A 17,997-nucleotide genomic window follows, 5' to 3' on the forward strand; every position below is an offset into this window, starting at 1 on the left:
TATATATAGAGAGAGAGAGAGAGAGAGAGAGAGAGAGAGAGAGAGAGAGAGAGAGAGAGGGAGGGAGAGAGAGAGGGAGAGAGAGAGAAACAGACAGCTAGGGAGAAAGAGAAAAGAGTGAGAAATTGTTAGGTATGTTAATGCAATAGATAGTTATAAATTATTGTTATCCATTTCCAGCTCACCTTAAGAGTAACTTCCGGTTTTCGCAATCTGAAGTCTTCTTCTATGACACAATACTGATTAGTCTCCTTCACGAAAGTTACGGCAGTCAAATGGATACCACAGTGATCAACCAAAGTATTGTAGTAATCATTAAATGAAAGCAGTAATTCAGCAACTCCAGCTGTAAAAGAGGACAAGAGTCAGTATTCTGCTGACTATTTTCAGATTAACGCTCAGTCACCATTTCATGCAGATTTAGAGAGACGGGATGACCGCAGCCGAAATGCAGTTGATCGTTGGGCTGTTCAATCGGGTGTGATCCAAGTGATACAAGAAAGAAGTATTGTGAATACTTACCTGATTTAGGCTGAACAGTGCAGTTGATCTTGCTTTTGTTTATCTCATTTGCTTTGACACCAGTATAGAAGACAGAAATGGCGGAAATGCTGCCACCAACGTTTCGAACTTCATTTGAAGTGTTTTGCATCTTCACCTTGACAAGGACATCACAACCGAACATGGTATCAAAATCGACGTCTAATTCGAATTTCATGTCCTGTGTGTCAAAAGATATGTATATATGTAAATATATATTATGATAAGATATACATATGTATATATTTTTATACGTATATGTTTACGAACATACACTCCATATATGTTACATATATGTTATATATATATATATATATATATATATATATATATATATATATATGTATGTATGTGTGTGTGAGTGTGTGTGTGTGTGGTAATTATGTGTATGTAAATACGTATATATAAATATATACATACATACATCCCATACATAAACCCACACACATACACGCACACACATATGTATATAATGACACGAATGCCGTAATATACATGTACGAGGGGTACTTGAAAGTTCATGGTTTTGGGAAAAGAAAATACAGAAGGATAAGATAATCATGGCTTTATTCAACGTAATCCCCTCTCAGATTTACACATTTATTGCAGTGATTCTTCAGTTTTTCTAAGCCCTCTAAAAGAACTCGGAAGGCTGACTTCCAGCCAGGACTTTTCAGCACTCTTTTGTAATGAGATGTTCCAAACAACCTTAATCCTTTTGCTACTTCAAACTTAATCTATACCTCAACACTGCAATGACTACTGCCTCATTGCAACCGCCTAATACACATTCACATATCATGCATGATCCGTCAATTCAGTCGATCGGTCAAGGAGCTACCCGTTTTATGCTATACGTTCATGGCAGTATATGTGCTTCATTCCTGATTTACTTGGAAGGTCTAGACTTAAACTATATACTCTTAGACTTGTCCTTTCTTCCACATCCTCCATGTAACAAAACTCCTGTTAACACACATTCACATATCATGCATGATCCGTCAATTCAACCGATCGGTCAAGGAGCTACCAGTTTTATGCTATATGTTCATGGCAGTATATATGCTTCATTCCTGATTTACTTGGAAGGTCTAGACTTAAACTATACTCTTAGACTTGTCTCTTCTTCCACATCCTCCATGTAACAAAACTCCTGTCTCCGAATCCACCAAGTGGTTGACTCATAGTTATGCCGAAGTTGTTCAAACATGAAGGAAGGACTAGAACATTTGGCAAAAACTTAGGAAACTCCACCCATCACAAACATTAGGTGAGCATTTATCCACTCGAACTGCAAAATGTCACTTAGTGCATATTACAGCCGTTTAAGCTATCCCACCTTTCAAATTGCAATCGATAGTTTTGGCTCTTATCCAAAAGTATTTCCTCCAACTTTGAAAAATGCTCTCTCCTTCCACTTAACAACTTTGGTTGTGGGGCCTTTGCCTTAGTAGAAATAAAAATTTCCAAACACTCATCAAATTTCTATGAAAGTTATTCCCTTCTGAACTTTTAAGACCAACGCCTTGAATACCTATAGTGAAAGTACATTCTGTTACTTCAAAACAAGCGAAGTCACAAGTCCTTGCTTTTAACGGAATCATTGCACTACTGAGTGAATCCCCACATTTCTAAACACCTCATTGCTTTTCTCTGTACAATGATCTGCAGAGTATGCTCCATTTCCAAGAAAGTTACCCACTTTAATTCTGCATATAATCGTCCTATCGAATCAATTCTAATATATTTAAAGAAATATAATCAGTCTTTAACAACGACTTCCTCTACTACTTTGAATATCTCTCTTTAATGACTACTAGGAAGATTTCTGTGAAACCAAATCCTCTGGTAGTCTACAGTCTTCAGTCACTCCCCAGTGGGCTCTCACTCTGGAGAAATTTTGTGCAAGTAATGTTGTCGTGCTTGACATTATCAAAGCTTTTCACCATTTTTAGCTTGCGAATTTCCAACCGAAATGTTTCATGACATAACAACGTATTACCAGATTGTCTGTTGACAATTAAGCTTTCCGATCAATAAAAACTAACAGTTATTAAAATTCTTAGAACTGTCTACTATGACTAAGTGAACGAGAGTTTTTGAAAATTAAGTTGTTTTGCTCACAGATGGAACAAAACTGATATGGAGTAGCTGATCCCTGGACTCGTATGTATATCTATATTATATGATAGCTTATTTACTCAGATATTTTGACTTTATGTTACTTATTGTTATTTGTACAGTGGCTTGGTATGTTGGTCTAAGCTATGTTTGTTGCTTAGATTGAATCTGTGAATCTGTGACAATCATCGCCTAATTACTTACCTCAGGACCTTGCTTGTAGGCAGCAGTACGGACAGCTGCAGTATTGACAGCGCGGAATACCGCTGCACGTTCGGCTGCAGAACCTGAATGTTGAAACAAATTAAAACTTTTAAGAGTTTGCTTGATATCTCGTGTTTACAATCATGCAGTATGCTACATAAAGAGAAATCAGGTAATGCTGTTATGTAATATCTTAAGATGAATCACAAAGCGGAGAAATCTTATAAAAATACAGAATGTTATAAGATGTCTTTGCTCTTGAATAAGTTGCAACTCATCGACAAACCTCTGCGCTGAAGAGAAACAGAATAATCAGCATTCGGACATACACACATTTTAAAATCTACATTGTCCCTGTACATTAATGATTATCATTAAATGTACTTTCTACCAGTGTGGGTGCTAAGGTGGAGAAATTATCTCATCGAGTTAACAAAACGAGTAAAAACGAATGCAATAATTTTACACCTATCTACGTCTAAGTTGACTGCAACACTATATGATACTCATTTACTGCTCAGAGATCTGGACATCGAATATTGTACATATTTAAAGCGTTAGCTATTCCATTGTAATAACTAGATCCAACAGGTTCTGGGTTCATTCCCACTTCGTGACACCTTGGGCAAGTGTCTTCTACTATAGCCTCAGGCCGAGTGGATTTGGTAGACGGAAACTGAAAGAAGCCCGTCGTATATATGTATATTTATATATATATATGTATGTGTGTATATGTTTGTGTGTCTGTGTTTGTCCCCCCAACATCGCTTGACAACCGATGCTGGTGTGTTTACATCCCCGTAACTTAGCGCCGTTTTGCTGCACTGTTATTCCTGATAGCCTCCTCCAATATGTGGCACTTGGTGAAGAATGGGGTTTGATGTAGCTACCATCATTTGCACCTGGTCCTCTCGACAGGAAGAGGTCCAGCTTATATATAATGTATAGTTGACGTAATCGTATTGATTGTAGTAATGAGGTGTATGGTTAGTAACCCTGTAGCTGGTATAAACCAATCTGTAGTGGTATAACCCAGTCAGTAGTGGTATAACCCAATTCGTATTTCATCTTGAATGCCAGAACTGAAGAAGATTAAGCATTCTTACCTTCTGCACATTTATATTCACAAGTGACGTCATTCCTTTCGTTCTTCAGCACACTCTTGGTACTGATCTTTTTACCAATTCTGGGCAGATAAAAAGAGAAATATAGAAAGAAAGAGAAACCAATGCTTCTTGTAATGTTATATAATTCAAATTGCCTCAAGGGAGAAAGAAACATAGAGCTCAAACGTACAATAAATGCTACCATGCGTAATTCGTACAAGTACTGCTATATGCACTTTATACTGTTTAATCAAAATTAGGATCGTATAGGTGGATAGAAATATAATTGTGAAAAAATCGTTTAGTCGATGCAGCAAACGTCCAGAAAAGGTCTGACGTCAACTACCTGTAGATATTTGGTATTTGAGTACGGATGTTTATAGATTAAGTATCATAATTACTTTTAACGTAGCACTTCTTAGTTTGAGCTACTCTACCGAGTTGCAAGAGAAATATTTCTTATTCAGAGTTACAGAAAGCTATCAAGGCGAGAAATGGTCAAATCTTATTTATACTCATGTGTAAGTATTTAAGTCGAATTTCTACAAAATTGGTGAAAAATCGCCCAACAAGAAAGTTTACTTCAAACTTTCTGGTACTATATTGAATTCAGTCTTATCAAGAATAAAACGCATCCGCTTGGCTCTTCGTTCGATATTTAAAGAATTCAAAACAAGGCTTGGGCAAGATAACGGACGAAATGTAAACTGATGTTTAAATAAAATAATAATGGCAAGAGAAATAGGAATACATACTCGCCATTCTGTATATAACTCTTGTAATTTCCGTCAGCCGTTTTGATCCAGCTAACCTTATCTGCGTTCACTTCGGCGAAGATGAATGGAGCATCGTACAAAGCAGTTGTGTCTCCAATCTTAATTGCTTTCACTGGACAGGGACCGCAACAGTAAATTCCTGAAATCACAACATGGGTATGTTATACATGCAAGTATAGAAAGAATATAAAAAGGAGGAAGAGGCTCAAGAGCAGTAGAAATGACATTTGAATGTCATAGGGCATCACTCAGGCCAAATCTGTTAAACAACTACAGCAAATATAAATACTACAATCAATTGCTCAAAATGGAAGAGAATAATATCCTACGAGTTGATTATGAATTGATCAAACAGTACTCGCTTCATGGTGAGTACCTATGTGAACTCTGAATTTCAGGGTTAGAGCACTTCAAAAAACATTTCGAACTCTGATATATGACTACAAGTTGTAAATTTGCTGGCGTGCGAAAAGCTTGATCCAGCCGAAATTTATTTGATAAGTAGCAAAGAGTAACATCGTACAAATCATGAGCATATATCGAATATGGTGTTTTCCTGATGAACAAAGGTGAAATACTGGAGAAATGGGCTTTAGAAACGGTTGCATAATAAAGCCTACTTGTTAACTAATGGAAATTTGTAATCGAGTATGAATGAATTGATGACTAGGTAATGAATTTGTGTTGAACCACCAATAAAAGTTACTATACAAAAGGAAACAAAATTATTACAGCAACACTAAGGAACTTGTTAACAGTGACATCATACACAATGGCCCAATGGTTAGGGCAGCGGACTTGCGGTCATAGTAACGCGGTTTCGATTCCCAGACCGGGCATTGTGAGTGTTTATTGAGCGAAAACACCTAAAGCTCCACGAGGCTCCGGCAAGGGATGGTGGCGAACCCTGCTGTACCCTTTCACCACAACTTTCTCTCACTCTTACTTCCTGTTTTTGTTGTACCTGTATTTCAAAGGGCCAGCCTTGTCACACTGTGTCACGCTGAATATCCCCGAGAACTACGTTAAGGGTACACGTGTCTGTGCAGTACTCAGCCACTTGGACGTTAATTTCACGAGTGGGCTGTTCCGTTGATCGGATCAACTGGAAGCCTCAACGTCGTGAGCGACGGAGTGCCAACAACAACAATATACATAATGACGACACCAACAAAAATGCAAATTGATGAACAAGCTTCTACTTATTAAATATGGCAACCAAAACTCAAATTACACCTCAGCTCTCTCTTAGAAAAAACTGCATTGGATAATGTAGGTAGACTTGGGGTTTTCTACACATAGGAAATAGGTGAGATGATCATTTGAGTGAAATGCATTTGATTATAGATCTACTTGATCAGGGCTGACTTGTGCTCAACAATAACAGCGATGACGAAGATGATAAGAAGAAAAGGGATGTGGTATAGAGAAAAAAACTTACCGTCACTGGTTTCTTGAGGAGTGGCATCACAGGCCTGCCAGCCACCGTAGCCGTCCTTCAAGTCAGGACGAGCCATATGAGCCTCATTCCATACATGGAAGTTCCTGAATAACAATTGTTTTGTTTTTGGTTAATAACACCAAGAGAGAGTGAGAGAAAAAAAGAGAGGGGGGGGGAGAAACAGAGGAAGAAGAAAGACGAGAGAGATAAAAAAAAGAGAAAAAGAAGGGTGAAAAGAAACAGAAAAGAGATCGGAAAATATAAAGAAGATTGTGATGAGAGAATGATACTGTATAACAAAGGTTCTGAGAGGAAGAGAGAGAGAGATAGAGAGAGAGAGAAAGAGAGGGGGGGGGAAGAGAGAAATGAAAATAAGATATGAAAAGAGAAATAGAAAGAATCGATTGAGCGAAAGATTGAAGCAGTCTGGTTGTAAATTTGGAAACTTACCAGATTGAGTCATCGTTCATATAATCTTCGGGCTGTCCTAACTCATCATAGAAATGATCAATTGTAACACTGACGTCTGTATCATGAGCTGAACTAAAATTGGTGACACTGCGAGCAGGTATTCCCAATGTGCGTAATACTGTAAATGTGAAAGAAATATATATATATATATATATATATATATATATATATATAATATCAGGGACAAAATCCAAAATTACAGGTAAAAAACTCAATTAAAATCAATTTATAAGAAATTAAAATTAAATTGAGTCTTATAGATAAAGTATATATAATATATAGTTTTAGGGAAAATAACCAATTTTCAAGAACTCATCGATGAAAATCCACTATCACATATAGAAAAATTAATAATTAAAAGCACAATAAATGAGTATAATATAAAGTAAAGTAAATATCATAAGATAAATATAATATAATATAATATAATATAATATAATATAATATAATATAATATTATATTATATTTATCTTATGATATTTACTTTACTTTATATTATACTCATTTATTGTGCTTTTAATTATTAATTTTTCTATATGTGATAGTGGATTTTCATCGATGAGTTCTTGAAAATTGGTTATTTTCCCTAAAACTATATATATTTTATATATATATATATATATATATATAATGAGTTCAAACAAGAAAAACGACAAAAAAAAAGACAACACAAAAAACAACAACGCGAGGACGTGATACAGATATTGTTTTACTGGACGCTCAGGAAAGGAAAGAAAGAAAATTTGACGTTTCGAGCGAAGCTCTTCGTCGGAAATATAGGAAAGTCCAAAGAAGGGAAGACGGAGGAAGAAAAAATTGCCAACGATATACACGAGGTTACATTGTGATATATGTGTGTGTGTGTATGTATGTATATATATATATATATATATATATATATATATATATATATATATATATATATATATATATATATAAATATATATGTGTATGTGTCTATAAATATATATATATGCATATTTTGAAGAGATATTTCTTCAATGAATGTAGTTTCCATACAAAGTATTTAAAATGCAAAATTATATATTTATATATGTTTTGTAATTTTAATTTTGTTTGTGAAATGGAACAATTGTAGGTGAATATGTTAAACAATTAATGAATTAATTTCTAAACCGTCTAAACCATCGCATATATATATATATATATATATATATATATATATATATATATATATATATATATATATATATATTTATATATATATATATATATATATATATATATTTATATATATATATATATATATATATATATATTTATATATATATATATATTTATATATATATATATATTTATATATATATATATATTTATATATATATATATATTTATATATATATATATATTTATATATATATATATATTTATATATATATATATATATATATATTTATATATATATATATATATATTTATATATATATATATATATATTTATATATATATATATATATATTTATATATATATATATATATATTTATATATATATATATATATATTTATATATATATATATATATATATATTTATATATATATATATATATATATTTATATATATATACGCACAAATACACACACACACACACATATATACACATATACATATACATAAACACACATAATAGAACGCCATATGCATTTTCACTTCGTTGGGCTTAATCAATAGCGTGACAATGTTAGATTACATTTGTTGCCACCGATATATTGGAAACAGTGAGTAAAACATTCGTTGGTATAGAGAACAATCACCTGGTTAAGTAAAAAATCTTTCATATGCAATAGAAGTAGTGCTGAATTAAAATGGCCATCTGTGTATCATATTCAACAAATATATCGCTGAAGGGCAGTTTACAGCGGTACATACTGTGGTTTTAACTACTGCACATTCCTAAGAGATGGTATCCCTGAGAGAATAGAGCAAACATTGACAGGTACTGAGCTTTGTCAGTCTCAAAATTATGAAAGACAAAGTTAACTTGACAAAGTTTGAACTCAGAAGGTAAAGAGCAGGAACAAATAATGCAAAGCATTTTCCAGACACGAGCAATTCTGTCACCTCTACCCTTCCTTAATATCGCTTTCGCTCTCATATTCACTTCTAGTTAATTCTATAATTTTCTGTGCATTTGGATATATTGATAACTTACGTCATGTAACTATCGTCTTCCCTTACAAATATTGACTTTGTGGTTAGCCAAAACTCAAATATTACCAACCTGTGGTTAGAACACCAGAAAATACCCAACACTGGCCAAATCTCACTGGTTTCTTGGTCTTCAAGTATTGTTGAATGATCGCAACACTACCTGTCCAAGACAGAGGAGAAGTTCCACCTGTATAATTTCCTGACCAGTTGCCCATTAAAACTCCGTTGTCATCAGCTGAATTAATCTGTTCAAAAGATAAAACATTCTTGTTACAACGCATAACACTTTTTCTCGTGAGTCACATTCCGAAACCTGAAATGTAAAATTTTACTGTTAAATACAGCCAATATTGGTTTCAAATATTGGCACAAGGACAGCAATACCAGGGGATGGAGTAAGTCGATTACGTCGACCCTAGTGTTCAACTGATATTTATTTTATCGACTCCGAAATGATGAAAGGCGAAGTTGACCTCGGCGGAATTTGAATGCAAAACGTTAAGACGGACGAAATATTGCTAAGCACATTTTTCCGGCGTGCTAACGATTCTGCTAGCTCGCCGCCTTGAATTCAGCTAATAATAATAATTTAAAATTTAGATCCAAGTAATTTTCAAAGAAGCGGGTGAGTGCATTAAATCAATTTCACTACTTCGCTAATACTTGATTTTATTGATCCCGGTAAGGATGAAGGGCAGAACGTAAACAACCAAAACAAATACGCGAAGTATTTTCCTTGACTTTCTAACCGTTCTTTTAGCTAGTCTCCTTTCATTCAGCCAATAATGATTTCTAATTTAGGTACAAAACTAACGAATCTGAAAGAAATATGGGTGCATCGACACCATCGACCCACAGTACAAGACTGGTACGTTATTTTATCGATCCCTGTGGAGATTAAAAAGTAGAGATTATTGTGACAGGATTTGATCTCAGAACTGAAGATCCAAAAGAAATACTGTAAAGCATTTCATCTTAAAACAGGATTCTTCCAGCTTAGTTTTTAATTATTTACTTTGATCGTAAATGCCCATGAGGCCGGTACGATCCGCACTTACAAGGAATTCGGACTGAAAGTTAAAAAATAAACAAAATAACCTCGATTGTCTTCCGTGAACGGATCAGTACACTTAGCTGAAAATGTGTATCAGGGACCTTTATAGTTGATGGTACTCATATTCAGCTGAATATACTGGAGCAATGTGAAATGCAGTACATTGTTCAAGGTTTCATTGATTTGAGAATCAAACCTACGACCTGATAGTCGCGAGCGTAACAGTTTGATATCAAGTTGCTAACAACATACAAAAATATGTTATACTCTGCTAATAAACTCCTTGTCCTCATTTGCTTTATGTGTATCTTAAACACACACACGCACAATCGCACAACTGTACACACACACACACACACATACTCATGCACACTAAAACACACGCACACACATGACTATATAAATACGCATACATTATTATTAAGGGAACAACCAGAGTTATGTACTCACCAACGCTGTCAATTTTCGTGTGATTGTCACAGGATTTCTGCGTGAGTGAAGAGGAAGTTCTGATTCCTCTAGAAGATAGAGAACGCAATCCAACACTTCATCGCCGAACTACAGGAAAATATAGAAATCGAAAGAAAAAAAATTATATTTAGTTTTGTATATTTAATCTAACACAAAACGCTTACTTCTAAGTAAGTGTCACTACTAAAAGCACAAGAACATCAGTTTTCAAGTGAGTGGGATGCAGTACTTGACTGGTACTTTATTTTATCGACCCCGGGGTGGGGTGGGGTGGTGTGGGGATGAAAGGCAAAATTCATCTCGGTGAGGTTTAAATCAGGACGTAAAGGGCCAAAAGAAATACGGCAAAGCAAATTTACGATACTCTAACGATACTGGCGGCTTACCATACCTGTGGTTTCCAGTTTAGATACAAAACCTGCAGTTTTGAGGAAAGAGACTAGTCAATACTATTGATCCCAGTATTTGACCGGTATATAACTTTATCGACATAGTAGAGAAAAAGAAGAAAGACAAAGTCAGCCTTGTTGAGATTTGAACTCGGAACGCAAAGAACTGTAAGAAATATCGCCAGACATTTACTCCACGCTCTAACGATTTTGCCAGGTCACTGCCTTTCTTATATCTAAATAATAGTTTCTGATTTGGGCACAAAGTCAGCAATTTTGAGGGACTTGAACGGCACTGCTACTCAACTTGACCGCTACTCAACTTTATTGATACAGGGGAGGGGACAAAATGTAACGTAGAGGTAAGCAGTATTCCAGCTCAGAATGTATACAACCGGAACATATAACGCAATACATTTATTGGGAAGTTCTACTGATACTGCCTGCTCGAGCCTTTCTTACATTGAAATAATAAAATTAACTTCTAGCCTTGGCGTAATACATAACTATGCAGCTTTCGCTGCATTGTTGCAATGTAAAACCGTAATTTAACCCAACCAGTTCTCTGCATAAGTGTTTTTACCTGGCCAAAGTTCCAAGTTTTTCCGTAGATCTGATTTGAAGTACCCACATAAATCTTTCCTGTTTCACGCATGACATATTCTTTACGTTCATCCTCATTAGACATGTAAACATCGTCATCTGGAAGTAGAATAATACACGTACATTAAATAGGCATCGTGGGAAAATGGCAACATAATAGTATTGGTATATATTCCAATAAGTACATTACATGATAGACACAGATTGTTAGATTTCAGAAACTGCGACAATATTACATATAGTTTGGCCAGTAGGATTACCACCCTATCCACACCAACGCTACTACCCACAATGGAGACGGAACGAAATGAATTCACACGGCTGTTTAGACGCTGATGGTTTGGCATGGCTGAGTGGACAGTCAGCTTGTTTGACAACAGTACTCTGTGGTAACATTATATACATATGTTTGTGCATTATATATATATATATATATATATATATATATATATATATATATATATAAAAACAGGGTGCAGTGAATATATTGTCGTCTAAATTGCGCAAAAATGAAAATAACAGTGACTTTTCATTTTAACAGATATATTTACCAAAATTACATAAATATATCTTGAAATACTAAAGAAAAAATTTAGCCAAAAAAATCGCCATTAGCTTCAACCACGGCTTCCAGACCACTTTGGAATCTCAGACGTCCTCCTTGTTTAAGGTGGTGAATGCTGCCATAATCCTTACTTTCAGTTCATCTTTGGTGTTACAAGGAGTTTTGTTGGTCTGTTGTTCAACTGCACCTCACACACAATAATCAAGGGGCTGCAGTCTGGGGAGTTAGATGGCCAGATTTTAGGGCTGATGTGGTCGCAGAAATTGTCTGACATCCATGACTGGGTTCTCTTGCTTCCCGTGGCCATCCCCAGAGCAGCAGTTATACATATGCACTTATATACTTGTACATATACACAGAAACACTTACATCTATACAGCTGTAGCTTAACCATTTAATTAACCAATTTTTGCTAACAATAATAATAACGAAGAGTAAACAAAGGCAAAAATTAAAATAATAGAAGTGATACTGTTGCATTAGAACTAGTATTCCTGATGGCAATCCTCCGATTTTACATTATAGTGATATATAACTGGTATTCAGTACAGTGTGGAACTGGAAAGCTTAGATTTGTAATACCAGAAAAAGAGATGAGGCAAACTTTTAAGGTCTAAACCCGATTTTCCCGAGTGTTATAAATGAATATAAAACTGAGTAGAGGAAAATTAGTTAAGAGACAAGAATAGGAATATACAGTTAATATCAACAGACTGAGCGATGTAGGCGTGAAAGTTTGAGTAATAGTGGACAGAATGATAGCAAATATGAAATATGGTGTGAATATAGGGGATCGTATAGACCTAGAAACATGAAAGAAACATGAAAGATTGGTTGAAATATTTGTAAAAGGTCAGGTCAACAAGGAAAAAAACTTTGCTTACGTTTGTGAAAGGGATTAAACAGCATATAAAATTCATAGGGAGCTGTTTGAGTTATTTTCTTTTCATCAATCTTGATATTAACCCTCATTCGCCAGACTCCAACAAAGGTATCTGGAGGAGTGTGAACTTCTACCGTTATTTCCGAATCCTTCGAATTCTTCAACACAGCGGCCCATTCCCCGTCTTTGAAAGTGTCTGCCAGTTCTAATCTCACCAAAGAACCTTTCACAATTTTGGGACGTTCACCTGAAAAATTAGATATCATAAATACATTTAAAGTGAGTGACACGGGAAAATATAAAGAGTATTCCTGAAAGAGAATACAAAAGACTTAAATCCACAAACCAGTATTGGCATCTCGTAATATTGAAATTGGAATTTGTGATTGATTCTTATCTTGGCATATATGACAAGCATGCCTAATGTGGGTAATTAGATTTGGTTTTTAACATTTATGATCGCGACATCCATTCTTATATCAAGCTGAGAATGGTGACACTTTATCAAAATCATTGAGATCATCTAATATTACTTATTGTCAGGATATGTACAAGGAAAGGCGAAGCCCAAGTCTCCAGCAACACAGCGGTGTTCTTGATAATAATAATGTCTTTTTCTTTCCGCCTGTTATAAAACTTAAAAACTGATGCTGTCATTCCATCAACGTATGAACGCTGGTTGCTCTCGTTCATACTTTACGTTTAAATTTCTGTTATTTTAATCACCTCTTATTTTGAACTTGACAAAGACAGACGTACTGTTGAAATATTGTTCAACTAATAAAATATCTATACAATCGAATCGCGCTCTTCGTCTTGACTAATAATAATACTACTACTACTGCTACTACTACTAATACTACTACTACTACTACTACTACTAATAATAATAATAATTATAATAATTATTTAAAAAAGAAACAGAAACAATTCCGATCATAGTAGGTGTCTTAGGTATAATAAAAAAATATTCAGACAAATACATAACAAAAACACCAGGACTTAAAAATATATATAACATACAGAAAATTGCACTACTGGGCACTGCACACATCCTACGCAAAACACTTTCAATACAGTAACCATAAGAGCATCACAGCAAACCACAGCACATACCCAAGGCACACAGAGCTGCGCTCGGTAGTGAAGTGAACGCACGTTATAAAAATAAAACTACTGAATAATAATAATAATAATGATAATAATAATAATAATAATAATAATAAGAAGAATATTGATAGTACACGGAGCCTTCCACCCTAAGAGTGACACCGATAGGCTGTACTTGTCCAGAAGAAAGGGTGGGAGAGGTTTGATCAATTGTCAATCCTTTATACTATAGGCACAAGGCTTGGATTTTGTGGAGAGGGGGAGAGTCGCTCACCTCGACCTCAGTACTCAACTGGTACTTAATTTATCGACCCTGAAAGGAAGTCGACCTCGGCGGAATTTGAACTCAGAACGTGCAGACAGACAAAGTACCGTAAAGCATTTCGTCCGGTGTACTAACGATTCTGCCGGCTTGCAGCCTTAATAATAATAATAATAATAATAATACTAATAATAATACTAATAATAATAATAATAATAATAATAATTCTTTCTACTAAAGGCACAAGTCCTGACATTTTGGGGAGGGGACAACTCGATTACACTGACCCTTGTGTTTCACTGGTACTTAATTTATCGACCCCTTAAAAGGATGAAAGGCAAAGCCGACCTCCGTCGAATTTGAATTCAGAATGTAGCGACTGGTGAAATACCGCTGAGTATTTTGTCTAGTGTGATAACGATTTTGCCAGCTCAATAATAACAATTTTTGTCACTTACTGTATGCAAATTGAAGAGTAACCTTTTCGGTTTTCTCATTGTAAGGTTTGTTGAAACGAATCACCACAGTGAATGAGAATCCTCTTCTCAAGACGAGTTTTGGGATTTGTTTCTGGTTCAAGTCATTTACATTTGATGTCATCGAATACTCGTCAGTTTCATGCTTGCGTGTGTTCTTAATAATTTTGAGGTCAACATCTTCAACTTTCAAACAGCCAGGAACCGGATCTAAAATAATAAAGAAAAAAACACAGGTAAATAAACAATATATGTATATCAATAGCAGTTAGTTGTAAGTAAATAATTTTGGCATCTATAGTTAAGCGCAACCTAAGACAAACAAAACAACAAATCACATCACGTTATCATCACATGTGTTTGTGTGTGCGCGCGCGCTGAGCTTCGTTGCCATCAAACTAAACGCAATGCACAATCCTTCATCTCCTAGAATATCGTCCCTCGTAACTCAGAACGTAGCGGCAGACGAAATACTGCTAAGCATTTCGTCCGGCGTGCTAACGTTTCTGCCAGCTCGCTGCCTTTAAGGTTTCTGGTGACCGATCGCCCTGAGCCGTAATTTAAATAACGAAAAGCATTTTGTTTTACTTTAACGAATCGGTTTTGAACTCGCACCTAACACAAATATACGGCTAGATCTACTTACTCTCTGACACTAACGATTCTTCCAATACATTGCCTTCATTCACAATTCTAATAATAGAATAATTAACATAATACAACTCTGAAATAAAATTCTACTTTCAAAAAGAACGAAATAGTTTTGAAAATAAAACAAAAACACGAACCCACCCACTGTGCATACAAGTTACGTGAAAGTTGCTAGACTGGTGAAGTTGGGATCGCGATGTATGAATAAGCATTATTTCTTTAGTAGTAGTAGTAGTAGTAGTAGTAGTAGTAGTAGTAGTGGTGGTGGTGGTGGTGATGGCGGCGGTTTCTAATTTAGTTGAAAGGTTGATAGTTTAGGTAAAAAACACTTGGATCGATCTTAGTGCTTCATTGGTACTTTATTTTATCAACCTCGAAAATATGAAAGGAAAAGATGATTTCAATGCGGTTTGAAATCGGAATATAACCGGAACAAGGAATCTTTGGAGGACTGTCAGTCCACTTCCATGAAAATCCTTTCCTTTGAAAGCACAAGGCCTGAAATTTGGCGGGGGTGGACTAGTCGATTACATCGACCCCACTGTTACTTAATTTATCGACACCGAATGGTTGAAAAGCAAAGTCGACCTCGGTGGAATTTGAACTCAGAACGTAAAGACAGACGAAATGCCCATAGGTATTTTCCCCGGCGTACTAACGACTCTGCCAGCTCTCCGCCTTAATCCACCGCCATAATAGCAATGATAATAATTTTAAATTTTAGCACAAGGTCAGAAATTTCGAGATCGACCCAGTACAAAACTGGTACTTACTTTATCGATCCCGAAACGATGAAAGGCAAAGTCGACCTTGGTGACACTTGAACTCAGAACGTAAAAGACGGACGAAATGCAGCTATTTCCGGCATGCTAAAAATTCTGCCAGCTCTCCGCTTTAAACAGTTTGTTAATAATACCAAACAATATACTGTAAAGAGATACAGTGTATGGCCTTCAGAAAGTAACTATACATGTTAAAAGAAACTAACAAAGTTGAATCATACTTTACCAACTTTCCAGTAGCAGAAACGCTAAAAGATGGATTAGCCATTGGTTTTCCCATAGGACCTACTTCTATAACGCTCTACGAGGTATTAACAGAAGATGGGCTAATAACTGGTCAGAAACGTAAGAGAAAATTTGTGGACAGTATATGAATATACGCGTCGTATCGGAAAACGATATTTAGATATTAAGGAACAACTCCACGTGAAAATACATTGTTTAGAGAAGTATAAATATAAATCCTAGCAATACCATGCGTGTCACCATTCAAAGATATGAAAATTCAGATGGACCATAACAGATTTATCATATTGATTTATATCATGAACAAAACTATATGCATTAATTTATAGAGAGATAGCGAATGTGTTCACAGATGCAAAATATAGTTAAAATCCTAATCTATAAACGAAACACTGAAAAAAGACATTCACCGAAAAAAAAAAATTAACCAACAACGGGTATTCTAACAAAAAGAATAAACCATCAAACAATACACCTATAAATAGAAAGCAAGAAATACCTCATACACTAAGCCTATTAAAAATACACAAACCGCATATAAATGGTTTTATTTGAGTCTACTATATATTAACTACAAAACAGAGAAAGACATGGATAAAATGTCTCATGAAATAAAACACAATAATTACACTAATCCATAAACCAACACTAATAATATAATACAAAACACTATAATTAAAACCTTATCAACAACAGAGCACAAGCATGTAAGCCCATGAACATTTTAGTAATGTTCGACTTGTTTTCTTTTTTTATCTGATTTCAACGTGAAAATTGTGAACTTCACGAGTCTAACTGTTATATTGGGTTCAAAAATACACCACTCTCCTGTCAACTCCTCTTGCACCTATCTCAATAAGCAGCAGTGGTGCTCGTTGACACACAACAACATTAGATAGCTTTACATTCATGGACATCATATCTAAGCCATCTTTGTACAACATGCAATTAAAAAAAAAAACATTTAATAGTCAATCACATTTAATTGTGAACGAAATGAAAACGCTTCGGATTACAACAAAAATGGAAGGTCATTGGAAGACTATGAACACACAAAATAAAATACCTTTTCTTTCCTCAAACCGCGTCCTTAAGAAGCTACATAATTCTAACACGAATTAAATACTAGTTTAAATGTTTCTTCCTTTTTTGTTTTTTAACAATAATTTATAAGGTAATTGGACGTTACTAACATTCAAAGCTATAAACTTACTAATCCGCACATAACTTTTCATAATTTAATCCTTTAGCTATAATACTGATTTTTTTTAAAGACCGAATGGAGAGGAACAGAGACACGCGTTGGAACAAAACTTACAGGAGAAACAAAAAGTAATAGATTTATCAAAGAAAACTTTCTTTGCCACAAAAATCAGTATACTAGCTAAAGGATTAAATTTTACCCCAACCCCACGAAGATCTAAGTATAATGAAATTAAAGACAGTATTTCGTAATTCTGCAGAAAACTACGAGTTACAGAAGCAATAACTGACTACAACAACTAAGATGAATCACTGGTTAAAAACAAGTAATTATCTTCCACCTAAAGGTAGGAATAAAACACTAGATGACTTCTGCGACCATATGTAACATTTCCAATATACTTTCCATAAATGAAAAATTAATTCAAACTTCAACAATCTAGAATGAAAAAAAAAATCTAATTGAACTA

General features: G+C 34.8%; 1 protein-coding gene across 5 annotated transcripts in view; it reads right to left on the reverse strand.

Annotated features, from left to right (window-relative positions):
• LOC106877427 (hemocyte protein-glutamine gamma-glutamyltransferase) overlaps window positions 1-17,997 on the reverse strand; it is a 105,209-nt gene that overhangs the window by 4,845 nt on the left and 82,367 nt on the right. For all 5 annotated transcript variants that reach the window (XM_089352010.1, XM_089352012.1, XM_089352014.1 and 2 more), the window contains 12 exons: window positions 14,628-14,855; window positions 12,799-13,044; window positions 11,330-11,448; window positions 10,337-10,444; window positions 8,903-9,077; window positions 6,639-6,777; window positions 6,189-6,292; window positions 4,727-4,886; window positions 3,972-4,051; window positions 2,866-2,948; window positions 523-721; window positions 186-346 (listed from right to left, as the gene is read on the reverse strand). In XM_089352010.1, coding sequence (XP_089208136.1) covers window positions 186-346; window positions 523-721; window positions 2,866-2,948; window positions 3,972-4,051; window positions 4,727-4,886; window positions 6,189-6,292; window positions 6,639-6,777; window positions 8,903-9,077; window positions 10,337-10,444; window positions 11,330-11,448; window positions 12,799-13,044; window positions 14,628-14,855 — 1,802 coding nt within the window. The remainder of the gene's footprint in view (window positions 1-185; window positions 347-522; window positions 722-2,865; window positions 2,949-3,971; window positions 4,052-4,726; window positions 4,887-6,188; window positions 6,293-6,638; window positions 6,778-8,902; window positions 9,078-10,336; window positions 10,445-11,329; window positions 11,449-12,798; window positions 13,045-14,627; window positions 14,856-17,997) is intronic.

The sequence above is a fragment of the Octopus bimaculoides genome, chromosome 5, assembly GCF_046866305.1.
Source record: "Octopus bimaculoides isolate indiv1 chromosome 5, ASM4686630v1, whole genome shotgun sequence".
Classification (NCBI taxonomy): domain Eukaryota; kingdom Metazoa; phylum Mollusca; class Cephalopoda; order Octopoda; family Octopodidae; genus Octopus; species Octopus bimaculoides.